The sequence below is a fragment of the Scyliorhinus canicula genome, chromosome 10 (genome assembly GCF_902713615.1).
Source record: "Scyliorhinus canicula chromosome 10, sScyCan1.1, whole genome shotgun sequence".
NCBI classification, from domain to species: domain Eukaryota; kingdom Metazoa; phylum Chordata; class Chondrichthyes; order Carcharhiniformes; family Scyliorhinidae; genus Scyliorhinus; species Scyliorhinus canicula.
Genome location: NC_052155.1, coordinates 143083858 through 143108501, shown reverse-complemented (window position 1 = coordinate 143108501; position 24644 = coordinate 143083858). Strand labels below are relative to the sequence as shown.

General features: G+C 47.5%; 1 protein-coding gene across 1 annotated transcript in view; it reads left to right on the top strand.

The window, feature by feature from the left end:
* Positions 1 to 1377: 1377 nt before the first annotated feature.
* Positions 1378 to 24644, top strand: part of LOC119972149 (regulator of G-protein signaling 22-like) — an 810134-nt gene continuing 786867 nt past the window's right edge. The window contains exons 1-2 of the mRNA XM_038808479.1: positions 1378 to 1808; positions 2213 to 2241. Coding sequence (XP_038664407.1) covers positions 1769 to 1808; positions 2213 to 2241 — 69 coding nt within the window. The 5' untranslated portion in view covers positions 1378 to 1768. The remainder of the gene's footprint in view (positions 1809 to 2212; positions 2242 to 24644) is intronic.

The window sequence follows — 24644 nt, the reverse complement described above, 5'->3', positions numbered from 1 at the left end:
CCACCAGGTCCATCCCTCCTTCCCCTGCCCACGCTAGAGGACGAGGAAGATTTCGGCACGCTCCCGGAGTCATCCGACTACTGGCCAGCACCAACACCGCTAGCACCGACATCGCCGCCACTGTTACGTCGCTCCCAGCGAACCGTCAAACCACCGGACCGACTTAACCTCTGACGGGCACCGGACTACCAAAATGGACATTTTTTTTCACCTCCCCACTGTAAATTATTTGTAAATCTGTATGTAGTTCCACGCCACCCCCGCCGGACTCATTTTTAACAGGGGGTGAATGTTTAGGGGCTGGTTTAGCTCACTGGGCTAAATCGCTGGCTTTTAAAGCAGACCAAGCAGGCCAGCAGCACGGTTCAATTCCCGTATCAGCCTCCCCGGACAGGCACCGGAATGTGGCGACTAGGGGCTTTTCACAGTAACTTCATTGAAACCTACTCGTGACAATAAGCGATTTTCATTTCATTTCATGTGGTGAACCACTGTGCACCTGTATTAGGGGATGTATGGTAGGACCTACACTACAGGTTTGCCGGTAGCCCCTGCCGGCTAGCTCCGCCCACAAGGAGCCGTATAAATATGGATGACATCCTCCTGATCAGACATTTCGCCAGCTGCAGTAGGAGGCCACGCATCTGACTGTAATAAAGCCACAGTTGTACCAATCTGAGTCTTTCGTGCAATTGATCGTGCATCAGATTTTTTAATTGTCTCAATGAAAATCAGGATGCAAAGCCCATTTTTATCATATGAGGGATGTAGTGACAAAAGGAAGATTAAAACCCGCAAAACTTCAAAGGTAATTGAAGAATAAACATGGTGAGTTTGAGGTCAAATAATTTTTCCAAGGATGCTGTCCTCAGCAGAAATGTAACATTGAATGACAAGGCAAGTTAGATTGTGAGGACCAAGCAGGCTCACCTGTCACATTAAACGTAAGTGAAAATGGTGGGCCGTTTAGGATGGCCAGTTGGTAAAAGTGGGTCCTGGGCAAAAAAGTTTGAAAAACACTAAACTATGCTATCCAGGGTTAGTATTATATTCTGACATTGTTCTGAGTGGTGGAACAAGAATTAATTGAAGGAACAATTTGACCTGGCAATGAGGGAACATTAGTTTTTTTTCTGAACGAATAAATTAAGATTATCAACCAACTTAAATCCGATTCACTGGAAAACATTTAGGCTGCTTAAATGACTATGGTTATTTTTTCTCTTGCACCGCCAACCCCCTCCTCAAACTAAACTTGAAATGATGTGCAGCTCATCATTTCTGATGAAATTCATCAAGCAACTGTTGTGACTGGTGCCTTTATGACGTTCAGTTGGTAACTGCTGCTCTCACTTCGCGCCAGAAATGCTGGAGCCACTGACCAAGTCAGACAGCGTCTGTGAAGAAACACATGAGCCTTCCAGCTCATTATTCTTTCGACGGAACTCAGCGCCAGTCTTAACTCTTTGCCGAATGCAAATTCGCAGCCATTTGTGTTTGTTTTCTTTATCGTTTACCCGACCAAATATATCTTCAAACAATTTAATAAGTCACCACCGAAGGAAGTTTATATCCAGGTGCAAGGACATTGACCGGGGAAACGTTGTTGCAGCTGAGGTGCAATCAATGTTACACAAAACTACAAAGAGCTGACTTATTTTCCTTCCCCTAGCTGCTCTCATTTTCTGTCCTCCCGCCAAAAATCGGCCGTTGTTGCAAATCGTCGCTTGTCCACCTGCTCGACGGACCGAGCGAGTGCAGATTGCCAATGGAGCAGATAAACAAACCACCAGAAAAATTCACAACCGGTATGTGGAGACCGCTGGATTTATAAAATGATATTGTTTACTGGATTTGGGCGGTGAAATTTGACTTTAGTGTCTGTATTTCAACGCGCGCGATGGGAACCATTTTGTAGCCAAAATGGTGGCGCAGGCTCTTGCTCCTGTTATGGGGTTACTGCCGGGCCATGGGGAGAAGGTGACCAATGGCCGGATAGACGAATTGTTCATTTTGAGAGCCAATGCAGAAATTATGGGCCGAATAGCTTCCTATCCTTCTGCACTGTATCAACTCTTGAGATTCTGTAAATGCATTTCCAGTATTACCAACTTTTATCTCGCAATGTTTATAAGTGTAAGAGAATTGAGTAAAGAGGCTCTGCACCTTTTGCACACCCTACCGTTGACTTTCTTTGTTTTTCGATTTTCAGCGCCTCCACATGTAACTGCGGATGCTTTTGTAAGTATGTGTGTTGAATGAGGGTATAAGTATACATGCAATCTCTGTGGGTAGAGTTGAGGAATTGCAAAGGTAAAAAGATCCTGATGGGAGTTATGTACAGGTCCGGATGTGGGGTGGAAAATAAATTGGGAGATAGAAAATGCATGTGAAAAAGGCAATATTACAATAATCATGATGTGGAGATGCCGGCGTTGGACTGGGATGAACAGATTAAGAAGTCTTACAACACCAGGTTAAAGTCCAACAGGTTTGTTTCGAATCACTAACCTGAGGAAGGAGCTGTGCTCTGAAAGCTAGTGATTTAAAACAAACCTGCTAAATATACAAGGCAGCAGATTAAGACATAGAAGCAGAATTAGGCCACTCGGCCCATCGAGTCTGCTCAGCCTTCAATCATGGCTCTCCATTCCAGTGATCATTCTTGTGAACCTCCTCTGGTCCCTTTCCAAGACCACCCCATCCTTCCTTACGTACGGGGCCCAAAACTGCTCACAATACTCCAAATGGGGTCTGACCAGAGCCTTGTACAGTCTCAGAAGTACATCCCTGCTCTTGTATTCTAGCCCTCTCGACATGAATGCTAACATTTGCCTTACTAACTGCCGAATGAACCTGCACATTATGCACAGTTTCCAGGGCTTCCTCCGGAACTGTCAGTGAAAGAAAACTGAGAATGCAACTGCAGTTAAAAGGTTGAAGCAATGCAAATGTACTTGTTCAAGGCGATTACTTTCACTAGTAATGCTTGCGAGTAATGTTTAGTAGTTTGGATGTCAACATTACTGCTTTGTATGGCAGATGGCGATCAATCAGATCTGCATGGGTACTGGGTTGGCTTGGATTGAGGGTCAAAATTAGCAGTTGCAGGAGAGTGGATGAACAAAGTTCGCAGGAAATCCCTGGGCACGTTGAAACGCTAGTATCTCAGGAGGTTCAGATTCTTGAGTCAAGTGCAGTCTTCTGGGAGGAGACCTGCAGCCATATGGACTTTGTCACCACACATTACCAATGGCCGTCGAAGTCACAACCATAGAGCATAGAACATTACAGCGCAGTACAGGCCCTTCGGCCCTCGATGTTGCGCCGACCTGTGAAACCACTCTAAAACCCATCTACACTATTCCCTTATCATCCATATGTCTATCCAATGACTATTTGAATGCCCTTAGTGTTGGCGAGTCCACTACTGTTGCAGGCAGGGCATTCCACGCACTTACTGCTAAAGAACCTACCTCTGACTCTGTCCTATATCTATCCCCCCTCAATTTAAAGCTATCTCCCCTCGTGCTGGGCATCACCATCCGAGGAAAAGGCTCTTGCTGTCCACCCTATCTAATCCTCTGATTATCTCGTATGCCTCAATTAAGTCACCTCTTAACCTTCTCTCTAACGAAAACAGCCTCAAGTCCTTCAGCCTTCCCTCATAAGATCTTCCCTCCATACCCGGCAACATTCTGGTAAATCTCTTCTGCATCCTTTCCAATGTTTCCACATCCTTCCTATAATGCGGCGACCAGAATTGCACGCAATACTCCAAATGCGGCCGCACCAGCGTTTTGTACAGTTGCAACATGACCTCATGGCTCCGAAACTCAATCCCTCTACCAATAAAAGCTAACACATCGTACGCCTTCACAACCCTCCCAACCTGGGTGGCAACTTTCAGGGATCTATGTACACCGAGATCTCTGTGTTCATCCACACTACCAAGTATCTTGCCATTAGCCCAGTACTCTGTCTTCCTGTTATTCCTTCCAAAATGAATCGCCTCACACTTTTCTGCATTAAACTCCATTTGCCACCTCTCAGTCCAGCTCTGCAGCTTATCTATGTCCCTCTGTAAATTGTAACATCCTTCCGCACTGTCCACAACTCCACCGACTTTAGTGTCATCTGCAAATTTACTCACCCATCCTTGTATGCCCTCCTCCAGGTCATTTATAAAAATGACAAACAGCAGTGGCCCCACAACAGATCTTTGTGGTACACCACTAGAAACTTGACTCGAGTCTTAACATTTCCCATCAACCACCACCCTTTGTCTTCTTCCAGCTAGCCAATTTCTGATCCAAACTGGTAGATCACCCTGAATCCCATACCTCCGCATTTTCTGCAATAGCCTCCACTCTGATGTTTCTGGCTCCTTCTGGGTATCTTACAGTTTGCCGCTGACAAATTTGTTACATAGGTGGCTTATATCATGCTTTTCAGTGAAGGGACACTTTTCCACTGACCATGTCAAAATGAGACGCTTGAGCTGGCATTCTACAGGTGTGGGGTGTCATCAGCAGCGCACCCGTGACATTGAAGGCACCCCCCAGATCACCTAAGAATATACATTAACTGCAAGAATTTTGCAATATCAATGTACAAACACAATGTTCCAAGTACAAAATGATTGATGCAAGAGTGCAAAATTCCCAGGGCGTTGCCATGATGGTTTCTCCTGTGCCAGTCCACTTGAGTAGATGCAAGATGGATATTCCATTTAGTGGTGATGTCCAGAGGGGTTACAATTTGGGGATGCGTGGTAGACCTTTTTAGGACAAAAATTAGGAGAAATTTCTTCACCCGGAGAATAGTGAACCAGTTGTTGAGGCAAAACATTGCTTCTTTTCAAGAAGCAGTTAGATATAGCACTTGGGCGAAGGGTGGGGGGTGGGGGAAAACCAAAGGATATGTAGAAAGCAGGATCAGGCTATTGAGTTGGTTGATCAGCTATGACAGTGAATGGTGTGAGGAGCTTGAAGGGCCAAATTACCTCCTCTTATACTCCTATTTTCTTTGTTTCTATCTCTTGACGCCATGAAACGGATTTACCAGTTGACTAATCCAGTAAATTACAGGCTGGTGAGCCTTATGTCAATGGCAGGGAAATTATTGGAGAGGATTCTTCAAGACAAGATTTACTCCCATTTGGAAGCAAATAGATAAGATCAAACAAAGCACAAAAGAAAATTACAGCACAGGAACAGGCCCTTCGACCCTCCCAGCCTGTGCCGATCCAGATCCTTTATTGAAACTTGTCGCCTATTTTCCAAGGATCTACTTCCCACTGTTCTCTGCCCGTTCATATATCTGTCTAGATGCATCTTAAATGATGCTATCGTGCCAGCCTCTACCACCTCCGTTGGCAAAGCGTTCCAGGCACCCACCACCCTCTGTGTAAAAAAAACTTTCCACGCACATCTCCCTTAAACTTTCCCCCTCTCACCTTGAAATCGTGAACCCTTGTTATTGAAACCCCCACTCTTGGAAAAAGCTTTTTGCTATCCACCCTGTCCATACCTCTCATAATTCTGCGGACCTCAATCAGGTCCCCCCATAACCTCCGTCTTTCCAATGAAAACAATCCTAATCTACTCAACCTTTCTGCATAGCTAGCACCCTCCATACCAGGAAACATCCTGGTGAACCTCCTCTGCACCCTCTCTAAAGCATCCACATCCTTCTGGTAATGTGGCGACCAGAACTGCACGCAGTATTCCAAATGTGGCCTAACCAAAGTCCAATACAACTGTAACATGCCCTGCCGACTTTTGTACTCAATACCCCGTCCAATGAAGGCAAGCATGCTGTATGCCTTCTTGACCACTCTATCGACCTGTGTTGCCACCTTCAGGGTACAATGGACCTGAACTCCCAGATCTCTCTGTACATCAATTTCCCCCAGGACTCTTCCATTGACCGTATAGTCTGCTCTTGAATTAGATCTTCCAAAATACATCACCTCGCATTTGCCTGGATTGAACTCCATCTGCCATTTCTCTGCCCAACTCTCCAATCCATCTATATTTTGCTGTATTCTCTGACAGTCCTCCTCACTATCTGCAACTCCACCAATCTTAGTATCATCTGCAAACTTGCTAATCAGATCACCTATACCTTCGTCCAGATCATTTATGTATATCACAAACAACAGTGGTCCGAGCACCGATCCCTGTGGAACACCACTAGTCACCTTTCTCCATTTTGAGACGCTCCCTTCCACCACTACTATCTGTCTCCTGTTGCCCAGCCAATTCTTTATCCATCTAGCTAGTACACCCTGAACCCCATACGACTTCACTTTTTCCATCAACCTGCCATGGGAAACTTATTAAACATCTTACTGAAGTCCATGTAGATGACATCTACAGCCCTTCCCTCATCAATTAACTTTGTCACTTCCTCAAAGAATTCTATTAGGTCTGTAAGACATGTCCTTCCCTGCACAAAACCATGCTGCATATCACTGATAAGTCTATTTTCCTCCAAATGCGAATAGATTCTATTCCTCAGTATCTTCTCCAACAGTTTGCCTACCACTGACGTCAAGCTCACATGTCTATAATTCCCTGGATTATCCCTGCTACCCTTCTTAAACAAAGGGACAACATTAGCAATTCTCCAGTCCTCCGGGACCTCACCCGTGCTCAAGGATGCTGCAAAGATATCTGTTAAGGCCCCAGCTATTTTATCCCTCGCTTCCCTCAGCAACCTGGGATAGATCCCATCCCGACCTGAGGACTTGTCCACATTAATGCCTTTTAGAATACCCAAAACGTCCCCCTTCCTTATGCCGACTTGACCTTGAGTATTTAAACATCCATCCCTAGCCTCAACATCCGTCATGTCCCTCTCCTTGGTGAATACTGATGCAAAGTGGGCCAATCCTTTCTCTAGTTACCCTCTTGCTCCTTATATATGAATAAAAGGCTTTGGGATTTTCCTTAACCCTGTTAGCCAAAGATATTTCATGACCCCTTTTAGCCCTCTTTATTGTGTGCTTGAGATTTGTCCTACTTTCCCGATATTCCTTGAAAGCTTCATCAGTTTTAAGTCGCTGAGATCTTATTTATGCTTCCTTTTTCATCTTAGCTAGTATCACAATTCCACCCGTCATCCATGGTTCCCTAATATTGCCATTTCTGTCCCTCATTTTCACAGGGACATGTTTGTCCTGCACTCTAATCAACCTTTCCTGAAAGTACTCCTACATTTCAAATGTGGATTTACTCTTAAACAGCTGCTCCCAATCCACATTCCCTAGCTCGTGCCGAATTTTGTTTTAGTTGGCCTTTCCCCAATTTAGTGCACTTCCTTTAGGACCACTCTCGTCTTTGTCCATAAGTATTCTAAAACTTATGGAATTGTGATCGCTATTCCCAAAGTAATCACCGACTGAAACTCCAACCACCTGGCCGGGATCATTCCCCAATACCAGGTCCAGTATGGCCCCTTCCCGAGTTGGATTATTTACATGCTGCTCTTAAAAAAAACTCTCCTGGATGCTCCTTACAAATTCTGCTCCATCAACGCCTCCAAAACGACATGACTCCAATTCAATGTTGGGGAAGTTAAAATCTCCCATCACGACCACCCTATTGCTCCTAATTTTTCTATAATCTGTCTACATATTTCTACCTCTACTTCACGCTCGCTTTTGGGAGGCCTGTAATAAAGTCCCAACAATGTTACTGCACCCTTCCTATTTCTCAGCTCTACCCATATTGCCTCAGTGCTCGAATCCTCCATTGTGCCCTCCTTAATCACAGCTGTGATATCATCTCTGACGAGTAATGCAACTCCTCAAAGGGCAGCACGGTAGCATGGTGGTTAGCATAAATGCTTCACAGTTCCAGGGTCCCAGGTTCGATTCCCGGCTGGGTCACTGTCTGTGCGGAGTCTGCACGTCCTCCCCGTGTGTGCGTGGGTTTCCTCCGGGTGCTCCGGTTTCCTCCCACAGTCCAAAGATGTGCGGGTTAGGTGGATTGGCCATGCTAAATTGCCCGTAGTGTCCTAAAATGTAAGGTTAAGGGGGGGGGGGGGGGGGGGGGGGGGGTGTTGTTGGGTTACGGGTATAGGGTGGATACGTGGGTTTGAGTAGGGTGATCATTGCTCGGCACAACATTGAGGGCCGAAGGGCCTGTTCTGTGCTGTACTGTTCTATGTTCTATGTCCTCCACCCCTTTTACCTCCCTCTCTAACCCTCCTGAAGCATCTGGGATATTTAGTTGCCAGTCTTGCCCCTCCCTCAACCAAACCTCAGTAATACCAATAACATCATATTCCCAGATACTAATCCAAGCCCTAAATTCATCTGCCTTACCTGCTACACTTCTGGCATTAAAACAAATGCAATCCGACCACCTGTCCCTTTGCGATAATCATCACTTCCCTGTCTATTCTTCCCCTTAGTCACAATGAGTTTATCATCTAGTACCTTACTGGCTTTAATTGCTGCCTCTTTACTGACCTCTAACTTCCTAATCTGGTTCCCATCCCCCTGCCACATTAGTTTAAAACCTCCCCAACATTGTTAGCAAAAGCACCCCCTCGGACATTGGTTCCAGTCCTGCCCAGGTGTACACCATCCGATTTGTAATGGTTCCACGGCCCCCAGAAACGGTTCCAATGTCCCTAAAATCTGAACCCCTCCCTCCTGCACCACCTCTCAAGCCAAGTATTCATTCTGACTATTCTTGAATTTCTACTCTGACTGTCTCGTGGCACTGGTAGCAATACTGAGATTACTACCTTTTGAGGTCCTACTTTTTAACTTAGTGAGATGCGGCATGGTTTTGTGAAGGGGAGGTTGTGCCTTATGAACTTGTTCAAGTTTTTTGAGGAAGTGACGAAGAAGATTGATGAAGTAGGGCAGTGGATGTTGTCTACATAGACTCCAGTAAGGCCTTTGACAAGGTCCCTCATGGCAGACTAGTACAGAAGATGAAGTCATCCTGGATCAGATGTGAGCTGGCAAGATGGATACAGGAGTGGCTCAGTCATAGAAGAGAGAATATAGCAGTGCTTTTCTAAATGGAGGGCTGTGACGAGTAGTGTTCTAGTATTCTTCAGAGATCAATGCTGGGACCGCTGCTGTTTGTAGCGTATATAAATGATTTTGGAAAATATAACTGGTCTGATTAGTGAGTTTTAAAAGAATAATATTTATTGAAGTATTTGAAATTTTTTGTGACGGTAAAACAATGACATCAACATGGTAAAATAAACATTCCTCCCCCAGCCCAATCTTCACGCACATCAACCATACAACAACAATATTCCCCCCACCCCCCTTGGAATACTGCATCTGCTGACGTTTTGATTTCCCCCGAGAACGTCGACAAATGGCTGCCACTTCTGGGTGAACCCTAACATTGACCCTCTTAAGGCAAACTTTATTTTTTTGAGACCGAAACCCAGCCATGTCACTAACCCAGGTCTCTACACTCGGGGGGCTTCGAGTTCCTCCACATTAACAAGATCCGTCTCCGGGCTACCAGGGAGGCAAAAGACCAAGACGTCGGCCTCCTTCGCCCCCGGAACTTCCGACACTCCAAAGATCGCTACCTCCGGACTCGGCACCACCCGTGTTCTTAGCACCGTGGACATTGCCTCAGCAAAATCCTGCCAAAACCCTCTAAGCTTCGGGCATGCCCAAAACATGTGGACATGATTTGCTCGGCTCCTGGCACACCTATCCTCAACCCCGAAGAACTTATTCATCCTAGCCGCTGCCATGTGTGCCCAGTGGACTACCATAAATTGTATCAGGCTAAGCCTGGCACATGAGGAGGTATTAACCCTGTTTGGAGCATCCGCCCATAGACCCGCCTCTATCTCTCTCATAGAATTTTCATAGAATTTACAGTGCAGAAGGAGGCCATTCGGCCCATCGAGTCTGCACCGGCTCTTGGAAAGAGCACCCTACCTACCAAAGTCAACACCGCCACCCTATCCCCATAACCCAGTAACCCCACCCAACACTAAGGGCAATTTTGGACACTAAGAGCAATTTATCCAGGGCCAATCCACCTAACCTGCACATCTTTGGACTGTGGGAGGAAACCGGAGCACCCGGAGGAAACCCATGCACACACGGGGAGGATGTGCAGACTCCGCACAGACAGTGACCCAAGCCGGAATCGAACCTGGGACCCTGGAGCTGTGAAGCGGTTGTGCTATCCACAATACTACCGTGCTGCCCCTAGCTCTCCTCCTAGCTCTTCCTCCCACTTGCCCGTAAGCTCCTCCACCGGAGATTCCTCCGCCTCCGAAAGCTCCTGGTAAATATCTGAAACCTTCCCCCCTCCCACCCAGGTTACTGGAAACTACCCTATCCTGTACCCCTGTGGCAGCAGCAGCAGAAAGGCCGGCACCTGTTTTCTCAAAGTCTCACACCTGCAAATACCTAAAACTATTCCCTGCTGGCAATTTAAATTTATCCTCCAAAGCTTTCAAGCTGGGAAAACCCGCGTCTAGAAATAGATCCCCTTCTAATTCCTGCCCTTTGCCAACTCTGCAACCCACCATCTAGCCTACCCGATACAAACCTATGATTATTATAAATCGGGGTCCAAAGCGATGCTCCCTCCACACTCTTATATCTCCTCCATTGCCACCAGATCTTCAGAACCACCACTACCACTGGACTTGTGGAGTATCGGGCCCGCGAGAACGGAACAGGTGCCGTTACCAGTGCTCCCAAACTTGGGTCTTTGCAAGACGCCACCTCCATCCGCTCCCACGCCGACCCCTCCCCCACTACCCACTTCCTAATCATGGCTATATTAGGGTTGCACGTATCTGGAAGAGGGCAATAGGCAATAACCCCTGTGTAGGTCGTCATGCTCTCAAAATCTAGTGGTACCCGTGTCATTGGCAGCCTGCTTCATAACAACCTTACTTAAAACACTGTACATATTTAATTCATATTATAAACAATACCGGAACGCGCGAGAAGCAGACATAAGTTGTATACGCATCCGATGTCTTTCCCCGAATGTAGCTGTAGCCAAGCATTAAAATAAGCTATATCCTGGTCCAGTCTCTGACTGCTGGGATGCATATCCCATTAATAAATTATATAAATCCCCATAGAACCCGACCTTGACGTGCATTTGCCTGGTTAATTAGCCAGTTTATAGTAACTCAACTGTCTCAAATTCCTGAAGCTTCTGCAAATATCGTGGCACCTATAGTTACTTGTAAAGTTCTGCACTACACGTCCTATGTTCTAACACCAAAGATCCATTCTGCATGGGACAGAGTGGCTTAATTAATCTGAGAAAATCTGAAAATTCAAAACTTAAGATTTGTAAATTCCAATTAAAATGCATCTTCAGCTGTGTGGACTTTTCATTACTTTATCAGAATTACAAGGCCAGAGCTCACCGACAAACCCAGCATGGGAGTGTCAAGACATCTTCTGGATTATACACACAAGCTTGTTGAAAGGGTTAATTTTCTTGCAGAGACAAAAAGGGGCGTATCGTGGGTGGATAAATTGGAATGATGCCATTCGCATCTCTAAAAGTTTTAAAAATATTTTTCACTCCAATGGACTGGGTGTAAAAGTTGGATTGCTGCCAAATTCCTGTTATCAAGTCTCTTAGAACAATATGTTCTCTCTATGGATTTGCTTTAATCAGAGTTACTTTTCTGAAGTTTTAATTTCCAAGCTAATTTTGAACAATTATTTTAAAATATCAAACACAATATGTTATTGAATCTCTGACTGAACCAATTTTGCGTTGTATCGTGGTTCTTTACCCATCTGTTCTTTATACTTCATTCTGCAATCTCAGAAATAAAACATCTGCGTTGTGAGACAGGTTAGTTTTACCACATTCAGGCCCCCCCCCCCAAAGGTAGGGGGCTAGCTAGCTGCGTAACCCCTACCATTGTCTTCTGTAAGTTAGCCGACCCCGGCTGCTCCCGCCCTCCCGACGACACCCCCCCCTCCCGATGCAACACAACCACCAATCCCCCCCCCTCCCAGTGCCGGCCCCGCCCCCTCCTCCAGCGCGGGAAGAAAGCCAGCATTTCCATCCCAAACCCGACACGTGGGAAAAGTTCCGGAGCCATGAGGTCATGTTGCAGTTGTACAAAACTCTTGTACGGCCGCATTTGGAGTATTGCGTACAGTTCTGGTCGCCTCATTATAGGAAGGACGTGGAAGCTTTGGAGCGGGTGCAGAGGAGATTTACCAGGATGTTGCCTGGTATGGAGGGAAAATCTTATGAGGAAAGGCTGATGGACTTGAGGTTGTTTTCGTTAGAGAGAAGAAGGTTAAGAGGTGACTTAATAGAGGCATACAAAATGATCAGAGGGTTAGATAGGGTGGACAGTGAGAACCTTCTCCCGCGGATGGAGGTGGCTAGCACGAGGGGACATAGCCTTAAATTGAGGGGTAATAGATATAGGACAGAGGTCAGAGGTGGGTTTTTTACGCAAAGAGTGGTGAGGCCGTGGAATGCCCTACCTGCAACAGTAGTGAACTCGTCAACATTGAGGGCATTTAAAAGTTTATTGGATAAGCATATGGATGATAATGGGATAGTGTAGGTTAGATGGCCTTTAGTTTTTGGACTTCCCATGTCGGTGCAACATCGAGGGCCGAAGGGCCTGTACTGCGCTGTATCGTTCTATGTTCTATGTTCTAAGACGGGCACCTGACCCAGTGGGACCGCGAACAGCTCTCCAACCCTCCACCAGTGAAAAAACTAGAAAGCACCCCAACAAATAAATAACAGCCCCAAAAAGCGAAAAAGCAGAACAGCGAAAAGGCAACATCAAACACAGCCAATAAAAACGAAAGGATACCAAGGAGGATACAGCCTCCGGACTATGTACATCATTCCCCAGTCCTCAGTTCGAGTCCAACCTCTCTGCCTGGACAAAGGCCCAGGCCGCCTCCGGAGAGTCAAAGTAGAACTGATGGTCCTTGTAAGTGACCCAGAGGCGAGCCGGTTGTAGCAGGCCAAACTTCACCCCCTTCCTGTTAAGCACTCTTTTCGCCCGATTGAAACCAGCCCTTCTCTTCGCCACCTCCGCGCTCCAGTCCTGATAGATCCTGATCTCTGCATTCTACCACTTGCTGCTCCTTTCCTTCTTCGCCCATCTCAGCACGCACTCACAGTCAACAAAGTGGTGAAAACGGACCAGCACCGCCCTAGGTGGCTTGTTTGGCCTGGGCTTCCTCAACAGCACTCGATGGGCCCCCTCCAGCTCCAAGGGTCTGTTGGAGTCGTACGAGGCGCTTCACAAGAAATGGCTGGCAAGGATGGAGGAGATGGAGAACCGCTCCCGTCGGAAGAACCTGCGGAATTTGGGCCTCCTGAGGGGCTGGAAGGTTTGGATTTGGGGGCCTACGTGGTTGTGATACTGAATTCGTTAATGACCTCACGCCCATTAACGAATTCAGTATCACAACCACGTCGGCCCCCAAATCCAAACCTTCCAGCCCCTCCGGAGGCCCAAATGCCGCAGGTTCTTCCGACGGGAGCGGTTCCCCATCTCCTTCATCCTTGCCAGCCATTTCTTGTGAGCGCCTCGTGCGACTCCACCTTCACTGTCAGGCCCAGGAGTTCGTCCTCGCTCTCCGAGGCCTTTTGCTGTAGCTCCCGGATCTCCGCACCCTGAGCCGCCTGAGTCGCCATGAGCTTGTCCAGCGAGGCCTTAAACGGCTCCAGGATCTCGGCTTTCAGCTCTCTGAAGCAGCGATGGAGCAGCTCCTGCTGCTCCTGCGCCCACTGCTGCCATGCTGCCGGTTCCCCGCCCGCCGCCATCGTGTTTTTCCTGCCTCGCACCTTTCTCTGCTCCAAAGCTGATTTTTTTGACCGCCCAGTTCCTGGTCCAGTCCATCCACCGGCAGATGAGCACAGTGGCTGTGTTCCCACCAGGGAAAAGTCCAACCAGTACTGCTGCGGGCCCTTATAAGGGCCCAAAAGTCCAGAAATAGCGAGAGCTACCAAACGTGCGGCTTAGCTCCGCATCGCCGCAACCGGAAGTCCCCTGGATGGACTTGTTAACCCGCCCACAGCTCGCTTCGTCCGCCAACAAACCCACATCAATTCTCCAAAGCGGGAGTTGCCCTCTCTCCACACTAACCCGTAGATCCACCCAATGCGGGGCATGATCCGACACTGCGATTGCCGAGTACTCCGTATCCAACACCTTCGGTATTAGCGCCCTGCTCAGAACACAAAAGTCGATTCGCAAGTTATCTAGGGGGGAAGACAGTGCAATGTTTCTCCTGCAGAATGTTTGAGGTGAAGGACGCCGTCAGTGTCCATTGCTGATTTCACCTGTGGGAAGTGCACCCATCTCCAGCTCCTCAGAAACCGCGTTAGGGAACTGAAGCTCGAGCTGGATGAACTTCGGATCATTCGGGAGGCAGAGGTGGTCATAGATTGTAGCTTCAGGGATGTAGTTACTCCGAAGAATGAAGCTAGATGGGTGACAGTGAGAGGGGCTGGGAGGAAGCAGTCAGTGCAGGGATCCTCTGTGGCCGTTCCCCTTAGTAACAAATATACCGCTTTGGATACAGGTGGGGGGGGAGGAGACTTACCAGGGGTAAGCCACGGTGACCAGATCTCCAGCACGTCCCTGTGGCTCAGAAGGGAGGAGAGCAATAGTTATTGGGAACTCGATCGTTAGAGGGACAGATAACGGTTCTGTGGCAACAAAAGAGACTCACGGATGGTATGTTGCCTCCCGGGTGCCAGGGTCCGTGACGTCTCGAACCGTGTTTTCAGAGGGGAGGGGGATCAGTCACAAGTCGTGGTACACATCGGTACCAACGACATGGGTAAGAGAAGGGATGGGGATTTAAAACAGCAATTTAGGGAGCCAGGGTGGAAGCTGAGAGCCAGGACAAACCATGTTGTCATCTCTGGTTTGTTGCCGGTGCCACGTGCTAGCGAGTTGAGGAACAGGGAGAGAGTGCAGATAAACACGTGGCTGCAGGGATGGTGTAGGAGGGAAGTTTTCAGTTACGTGGATAATTGGAGCACATTCTGGGGAAGGTGGGACCTGTACAGACAGGACGGTTTGCATCTGAATCAGATGGGCATCAATATCGTGGGAGGGAAATTTGCTGCAGCTCTTGGGGGAGGGGGGTTTAAACTAATTTGTCAGGGGGTGGGAAAACGAGCTGTAGTCCAGAAGCTGGTGTTGAGAGTAGTGAGGTATTGAGAAGGGTATCAAGGTCGCTGGAGTGTACTGGCAGGCAGGAAGATGGGTTGACGTGTGTCTACTTTAATGCAGGGAGCATCCGGAATACGGCAGGTGAACTTGGAGCGTGGATTGGTACTTGGGACTACGATGTTGTGGCCATTACGGAGACATGGTTAGAACAGGGACAGGAATGGTCGTTGGAAGTTCCGGGGTATAGATGTTTCAGTAAGAGTAGGGAAGGTGGAGGTGGAGGAGTAGCATTGTTAATCAAGGATAGTTTAATGGCTGCAGAAAGGCAGTTCGAGGGGGATCTGCCTACTGAGGTAATATGGGCTGAAGTTAGAAATAGGAAAGGAGTGGTCACGTTGTTAAGAGTTTTCTATAGGCCCCCAAATAGTAATAGAAATGTGAGGAAGAAATTGCAAAGCAGATTATGGATAGGTGTGGAGGTCTCAGGGTAGTTGTCATGGGTGACTTTAACTTTCCAAATATTGATTGGAACCTCTGTAGGTCAAACAGTTCGGATGGGGCAGTTTTTGTACAGTGTATGCAGGAGGGTTTCACACAATATGTGGATAGGCCGACAAGAGGTGTGGCCACATTGGATTTGGTACTGGTTAATGAACCGGGCCAAGTGTTAGATTTGTTTGTGGGAGAGCACTTTGGAGATAGTGACCACAATTCGGTGTATTTCACTATTGCAGTGGAGAGGGATAGGGCCATATGGCAGGGCAAGGTTTATAATTGTGGTAACGGTAATTATGATGCGATTAGGCAAGAATTAGGGAGCATAAGATGGGAACAGAAACTGTCAGGGAAAGGCACAAATGAAAAGTGGAGCTTGCTCAAGAAACAAATACTGCGTGTCCTTGATAGGTATGTCTCTGTCAGGCAGGGAGGAAATGGCCGTGTGAGGGAACCACGGTTCACAAAAGAGGTTGAATGTCTTGTCAAAAGGAAGCGTATGTATGGATGAGAAAACAAGGTTCAGTTGGGTCGCTTGAGGGTTACAAGGTAGCAAGGAACGAGCTTAAAAAAAGGGCTGAGGAGAGCTAGGAGGGGGCATGAGAAGTCCTTGGCGGGTCGGATCAAGGAAAACCCCAAGGCTTTTTACTCTTATGTGAGAAGTAAAAGAATGACCAGGGTAAGGTTAGGGCCGGTCAAGGACAGTCGTGGGAACTTGTGCATGGAGTCAGAAGAGATAGGAGAGACGTTGAATGAATACTTTTCCTCAGTGTTCACCAAGGAGAGGGGCTATGTTTTTGAGGATGAGTGTGTGATACAGGCGGGTAGGCTGGAGGAGGTAGATGTTCTGTGGGAAGATGTATTAGCAATTTTGAAAAACCTGAGGGTCGACAAGTCTCCTGGGCCAGATGGGATATATCATAGGATTCTTTGGGAGGCAAGGGATGAGATTGCAGAGCCTTTGGCTTTGATCTTTGGGTCCTCACTGTTCCCGGGGATAGTGCTGGAGAGTGGCGAATGTTGCTCCTCTGTTCAAGAAAGGGAATAGGAATGACCCTGATAATTATCGGCTGGTTAGTCTTACTTCGATGGTCGGTAAGTTAATGGAAAGGGTCCTGAAGGATAGGATTTATGACCATTTGGAAAGATGAAGCTTATTCGGGATAGTCCACACGGATTCACGAAGTCTTGCCTCACAAATTTAATTGAATTCTTTTGAGGAGGTAATAAGTGTGTAGATGAAGGTAGAGCAGTTGATTGTTGTATACATGGATTTCAGTAAGGCGGTTGAAAAGGCTCCCCGTGGTCGGCTCATGAAGAAAGTAAGGAGGTGTGGGTTAGAGGGAAATTTGGCCAATTGGATAAGTAACTGGCTATCACATAGAAGATAGAGGGTGGTGGTGGTGGATGGAAAATTTTCAGACTGGAGACCAGTTACCAGCGGTGTACCACAGGGATCAGTGCTGGGTCCTCTGCTATTTGTGATTTTTGTCAATGAATTGGAGGAGGGGGCTGAAGGGTGGGTCAGTAAATTTGCTGAAGATTGGTGGAGTAGTGGATGAGGTGGAGGGCTGTTGCAGGCTGCAAAGAGACATTGATAGGATGCAGAGCTGGGCCGACAAATTGCAGATGGAGTTAACCCTGATAAGTGTGAGGTGATTCATTTTGGTGGACAAATTTGAATGCGGACTGCAGGGTCAACGGCAGTGTTCGGAGGAATGTGGAGGAACCGAGAGATCTTGGGGTTCATGTCCACAGATTTCTGAAGGTTGCCACTCAAGTGGATAGAGCCGTGAAGAAGGCTTATAGTGTGTCAGTGTTTATTAACAGGGAGCTTGAGTTTAAGAGCCGTGGGGTTATGCTGCAACTGTACATGACCCTGGTGAGACCATATTTGGAGTATTGTGTGCAGTTCTGGTCACCTCATTACAGGAAGGATGCGGAAGCACTGGGGAAGGGTGCAAAGGAGATTTACTGGGATGCTGCCTGGATTGGAGGGTAGGTCTTGTGAGGAAAGGTTGAGGGAGCTAGGGCTTTTCTCATTGGAGCAAAGGAGGATGAGAGGCGACTTAATAGAGGTTTATAAGATGATGAGGGGGATAGATAGTGTGGACGTTCAGAGACTATTTCCTCGGGTTCATGTAGCTGTTACAAGGGGGCATAACTATGAGGTTCGGGGTGGGAGATATAGGAGGGATGTCCGTGGTAGGTTCTTTACTGAGTGGTTAGGGCGTGGAATGGACTGCCTGCTGTGATAGTGGAGTCAGACACTTTAGGAACTTTCAAGCGGTTATTGGATAGGCACATGGAGCACATCAGAATGACAGGGAGTGGTATTGAGGGCTGAAGGGCCTGTTCTGTGCTGTACTGTTCTATGTTGTATGAGAGTATACCTTGTGGACATGTGAGAAAAAGTAAAACTCCTTCGCCCTCGGCCGTGCAAACCTCCATGGGTCTACACCCCCCCATCTGTTCCATAAAACCCTTCAATTCCTTTGCCGCAGCTGGCCTCCTCCCTGTCCTGGATTTTGACCGGTCCAATTCCGAATCAATTACTGTATTGCAGTCCCCTCCCATGATCAGGTTATGTGACTCTTAAATCTGGGATCTTGCCTAAAACCTGCCTCAAATTCCACGTCATCCCAATTTGGAGCATTATATGTTCACAAGTACCACCTGCCCCGCCTCCAGCTTCCCACTCGCCATTTTGTACCTACCCTTGCCTGATACGATTCTTCCTGCCTCGAATGCCACTCGTTTGCTGATCAAGATTGCTACCCCCTTGGTCTTTGAGTCCAGTCCTGAGTGGAGCACATGGCTGACCCACCCCTTCCTCAATCTCGTCTGGTCTGTAACCTTTAGGTGTGTCTCTTGTAGCATTGCCACATCTGCCTTCAGCCCCCTCAGCACGTGAGCCCTCTTGACCGGCCCATTCAGTTCTCTAACGTTCCATGTGATCAGGCTGGTCGGGGGGGCTTCCAACCCCCGCTCCCTCTCCGATAGCCGACTAGCCATCACCCTTTTTAGGCCAGCCCTGAACTCGCGCCTTCTGCTTTCTCGAGTCCCCACTCAGGCAATCGCCGTTCCTGACCTCCCATTTGTCCCCTCATAATAGTTCTTCTCCTGTCAGCAAAGCAGCCCCCCCCCCCCCGGTAACAACACGAGAAACCCCCCCCCCCCCCCGTCAAGCTCCAGCTTAACACCTGCTTGCCCCCCCCACTGCGCTTTCGAGAGTCAGCTGACCCAAGCAGTCTGTCTCCTCATTGTTCTCTCCCCCCCCATAAGAATAAACATTTAAAAATCATCACATTCCCCAGTAAACAAACATCAGAAAAAACAGTAAAGAAACAGTCACTTTGGAAAAATAATCACCCAAAAAGCAGAACCAAATTCAAAGCCCATCCCCCCCCCCTCTAACCAGCTCCCTGCAAGACAAAGTTACCTTTAGACATCCAAACAGCCCTTTATTACAGATGTACTTATGCTTATACAACCCAGCACAACAAATCGCTGCCATAGTACTTCCCCACGGCTTCAGTGTCTTTCAATTCGCCTCCAGCTTCATGTCTTTAATAAAAGTCCATACTTCGTCTGGTGTTTCAAAGTAGAAGTCCCATTCCTCGTGTGACCCATAGATGGGCTGGGTAATGTTGCTCGTTTTACTGGAGTGTATTAACACGCCTCCATTTAAAGGCCGTGTGCTTAACACTACTATGGCTCTGTGTATGTAATTATGCTCAGGAGTCGCCAGGTGCCGTATTTAGACACCTCACAAGTATATCAAGGTCAGGTTCAAAGTAATAAATCTGTACACCGATTAGTAAGTCCAAACGATTGATATTTATTATGACAAATATAATAAATACACATGCATACGCTAAAGAGACTAACTTACTTCTAATACTAAACAACTAAAATACTTATCTAGACAGGAACAGGCAAGGTCAGGGGACAAGGCCTTCGTCCCGTTCTTGGTCTGCAACTCTCAGGTACTTAAAGTTGTCAGGATCTAGCAAGGTCTGGATCACGCAGCGATCGTTGTATTGGCACTTACAGTTCGATGGCTGATGGCTCAACGGCTGGTGATGGAACTGGAGTCAGGATGCGATGTATCAGCAAAGCAGAGCCGGAGCGACAAAACAGACCGAACCATGTGCGGGGTCTACTTTTATAGTCCCTAGAAGTCCGTGCCCCTTCGGGGCGGGCCTTTTACCTGCCATGTATCGATTGGGCCGTTCCCAATCGATATCTTCTAAACCCCCCAATCTGAGGGTCGTTCCTCGATGGGTGGGGTGGTCCCTATGGTTCTTTGTGTTGGATACTGTGGTGCCGTTCTGTCTGGGCGTCTACTCAAAGTATCCATTCATACTTAAATGTTTCTATTGTGCGGGGTCTGGATCTGGATCATCTCATTACTATGTAGATCTTGTTGCCATTTACACCTTTGGCTGAGACTCTGCACCTGGCCACAAACTGGTTTCTGTACGTGCAGAATGCTAATTAGTCTCCTGCAAACTGCTTGTCCTTGCTAAGACTGTTTTTCCCTGCAGCCTTAGCAGTTCTCCATTTTGTAGCCCAGTGTCCATCTTAGGTGGCTACAGTACAGCATCCCGAACTTCACCGAGGGCCGTTTTTACCCGATTGAACCCAGCTCGCCTCTTCGCCAAATCTTTTCCCAGGTCCTGATAGATGCGCAACTCACAGTTCTCCCACTTGCGCTCCGTTCTTTCTTGGACCACTGCAAAACCTATTTCTTGTCCATGAAACAGTGAAAACGTACTACCGTGGCCCTCAGCGACTCGTTCGAAGGCTTCCTCTCGAGGGCTCTGTTCGCTCTGTCCAATTCCAGGGGCCGAGGGATCGCCCCAGCCCCATCAACTTCTCCAACATGTCCGCCACATAAGCCCTCGCATCCGATCCCTCACTGCCTTCAGGGAGGCCGACAATTCTGAGATTCTGCCTCCTGGACCTGTTCTACAGGTCCTCCAGCTTCTCCTGCATTCTTTTCTGGCGGTCGTTCATCAACCCCACCTTGTTTTCCAGCATGGTTATGTACTCCTTGTGCTCTGACCTTTGCTCCACCTCCTGGATCGCTCTCCCATGGGTTTGCTGATTCTGAGCCACATGATCATTCGAAGCCTTAATCGGGTCCAGCGTGTCCTCCTTCAGCTTGGCGAAGCAATCTTCGAAAAATTCACCAGCTGATCCGTCGACCACCGTGCCTTCTCCCCGCGGCTCTGCTTCTCCGCAAAGCTTCCCCGTGTTACCAGCTCTGCTTGCGTCTCCCTATAGGACTTTGTCTTCTTACACGGTCACTTCTGGTCCAATTCTCCATACACCGGAGGGGATTTCTCCTTGCTGTCTCACTCTTCACTGATTTATCCCATAAAATCCGGAAAAACGGGGGAAAATGGTCCAAAAGTCGGTTACAGACAGGAGCTATCAAATGTGCGACCTACTCCATGGCCGCCTCTGGACGTCCGTCTGATTAGTAAGTTTGTCGACGACAGAAAGGTTGTTGGGATTGCAGATAGTGATGAGGACTGAGAGATGGCAGATGGAGTTTAATCCGGACGAATGTGAGGTAATGCATTTTCGAAGGTCTAATACAGGTGGGAAATATACAGTAAATGGCAGAACCCTTAAGAGTATTGACTGGCAGAGGGATTTGGGAGGACCGGTCACCGAAAGTGGCAATGCAGGTGAAGGAGGTAGTCAAGAAGGCATGCTTGCCTTCGTCAGACGAGGCATCAGCATAACGATTGGCACGTCATGCTGCAGTTGTATAGAATCTTAGTTAGGCCACACTTGGAATATAGTGTTTAATTCTGGTTGCCACATTACCAGAAGGATGTGGAGGCTTTGGAGAGAGTACAGAAGCGGTTTACCAGGATGTTGCCTGGTATGGAGGGCATTAGCTATGAGATGTTGGATAGACTCAGTTTGTTCTCACTGGTGTTGAGGGGCGACCTGATAGAAGTCTACAAAATTATGAGGGGCACGGTCAGAGTGGGTAGTCAGAACTTTTTCCAGGGTGGAAGAGTCAATTACTGGGGCACATAGGATGAAGATGCAAGGGGCAAAGTTTGGAGGAGAAGTGTGAGGGAATTCTTTTGCAGAGAGTAGTGGGTGCCTGGAACTCGGGCAATGGAACGCCCGATAGTGGCCGATAGGTACGATAGTGACTTTTATGGGGCGCCTTGTCAAATGCATAAATAAGATGGGAATAGAGGGATACGGACCCCAGGAGTGCAGAGGGTTTTGGGTTAGGCAGGCCGCAAGGGTGGTGCAAGCTTGGAGGGCCAAAGGGTCTATTCCTGTGCTGTATGTTTCTTTGGTCTTTGATTGTTTTGAGACAAGAGGGGTATGTACTTAAAATGTGGCTGAAGGCACATCTGATGAATCCAGCCGTTATGGCCCAGGGATGGAACAAAAAAAGCTCTCAGCCATTGCAGGTACCTGGACAAATCTAGAGGTGCCTTTCAATTAGTAGCAGCCAGGGTTTGTCGACCAAGGGTCATCTGGACTCGAAACGTTAGCTCTTTATTCTCCCTACAGATGTTGCCGGATCTGCTGAGATTTTCTAGCATTTTCTCTTTGGTTCCAAGGTTTGTAGAATTGTTTTGCATTTGCTCAACACTGCACATTATCTAGGCTTGCAAGGCACATAGATTTTCAGAGGAGGAGGAGGAGCAATATGTTGCCAATCCATCAGCAACAGCCAACATTGCTGCCTCTGAAGTTTCAACTTGGGTGGTGTAATGTTCTTTGTTGGAGCTGCAAAGAGAAATTATCCGAGATGGCACACCTTGTGTTCGGATAACACAGTGCAAGGGGTTTATTTGTAAGATGCTGTTCAACCAGCATTTAATGGTGAACTCCACAAAACACCCTGATGATATAGAATCACTACAATGCAGAGGAGGTCATTCGGCGCATCGACTCTGCACCAACCCTGCACCCTACCTAGGCCCACACACCAACCCTGCACCTGACTTAGGCCCACGCCTGCACCCCACCTCTGTAATCCAGTAACCCCACATAGCTTTACTGGACACCAAGGGGCAATTTAGCATGTCCAGTCCATCTAACCTGCACATCTTTGGACTGTGGGAGGAAACTGGAGCACCTGAAGGAAACCCACGCAGGCACTGGGAGAATATGCAAATTCCACACAGTCACCTAAGCTCTGAATCGAAGCCGGGGCCCTGTCGCTGTGAGGCAGCAGTGCTAACCACTGTGCAACCATGCTGCTCTCACTTTTCAATGCTTAACATGTGACATTACACCAGCCAATGGTCTTACTCTGATACATAAAAGTCAAATGGGATAGAACACTGGAGCTTAGTCGTAAGTCTCATTGTTAAGTCACAGAAGATCATTTCACCTACTGAGTCCATGTTGACTCTCTCGAGCATCCAATCAGTTCCATTCCCCTGCTCTGTATCAGTCATTTTCAAAGTTGGGCTCATGGCCTGTGGGTGGGTCTCATGGGGGTGTCGGGAGGGTCGTGGAGCCATCCATCACGGCTTTCTCGATTGTGGGAATGAATGGCCAATGGCCACAGCAGCCAGCTTTTAAAGATGCTGGATGCGACCGGCTTTAAAAATGACGGCCGCTACCAGCTTTCAGAATGTCGGCAGTGCTGCGCATGCATGCCTGTTCATTAGTGGAGGCCCGGATCCCAGTGAGAAACACCACCTGCGCGCTGACCCAGGAGAAGAGTTTTTAAAATTCAACGCAGTTTTCCTGCCTGAAGCAGCGGCAGAGAGCATATCACGTGCCCCAAACACTGACATCACGTGCTCTGGGCATGATTACGATTCCTCCAGCAGCAAACCAGCAACAGGACTGAAAAATTTAAAATGGATAATTTTGTAATAAGGAAGAGTGGGCAAGAGATCTAAACAGGCCAAGATCTCGCAACTAAACCTGTTGGAGAGAGTGGCACAGGAGAACCCACAGCAGGACAAAGCAGTGTGGTGTGAGTGATTCAGGAGAGTCCACAATAGAACAAAGCAGTGCTGGTGTGAGCTCGAGGACTTCTGGTGAACAGCCCATTAAGAAGATGCTGAAATTGGGCACAAAGAAGCTGAAATTGGGCACAAAACAGTATAAAAATGTTTTTTAAGGTATGGCTTTATTAATTGTGCCAATGCAAATCAGCATGTGAAGCCCATGTGTGTCATATGCAGGGAAGTACGGGAAAATAAAAGTTTAAAACCCTCAAAACTTCAAAGGCATGGTGAGTTTGAGGGCAAAGTTCTTGATTTTTTTTCAAAGGATGCAGCAAGAACTTAAAACATCAGCTGAAGTCCTCAGCAGAAATGTTACATTGAAGGACAATGTACAATTAGCCTTTTAACATGGTAGCTTACCGTGTAGCTAAAGATAAAATGCCTCACACTGTAGCAGAGAGATTAATTCTCCCTGCAGCGTTGGATATAGTTCGTATGGTCCTAGATGAGATTTTAGCTGAAAAAGTGAAATGCATCCCAGTTAGTGATAACACAGTGGATTGGTGAATTAGTGATATTGCTGAAAATTTAGAAGCCCAGCTTATTTCTCGTTTGAAATCAGGAGTTCTCAATACAACTGGATGAAAGTACAAACTTTTCCAATTGTGCCAACTTGCTAGTTTATGTTGGACAATTAATTTGTTGAGGATATGCTGTGCCAACTGACATTACCAACCCACACCACTGGCACAGATTTTCGAAGCATTGAATAGTTATGTGTGATGTGTTGGACTGGCTGGGTCGATGTGGACTACACTTGATGCAGTGTAGCGAGAGACAGACTTCCAACATGAGATGCAACACGATTTTATTTAACATCTAAACTATTATACATGTTCAACTGTGGGTTGACACTATACTGACTTGACTGGAGACCAGATACTAGCCTGACCCGACTTACCACACCACACGGCTACCACATGGTGTTTGCACTGGCTAGCTCATGAACTCTGACTGCCTCAGAGGCTGGAC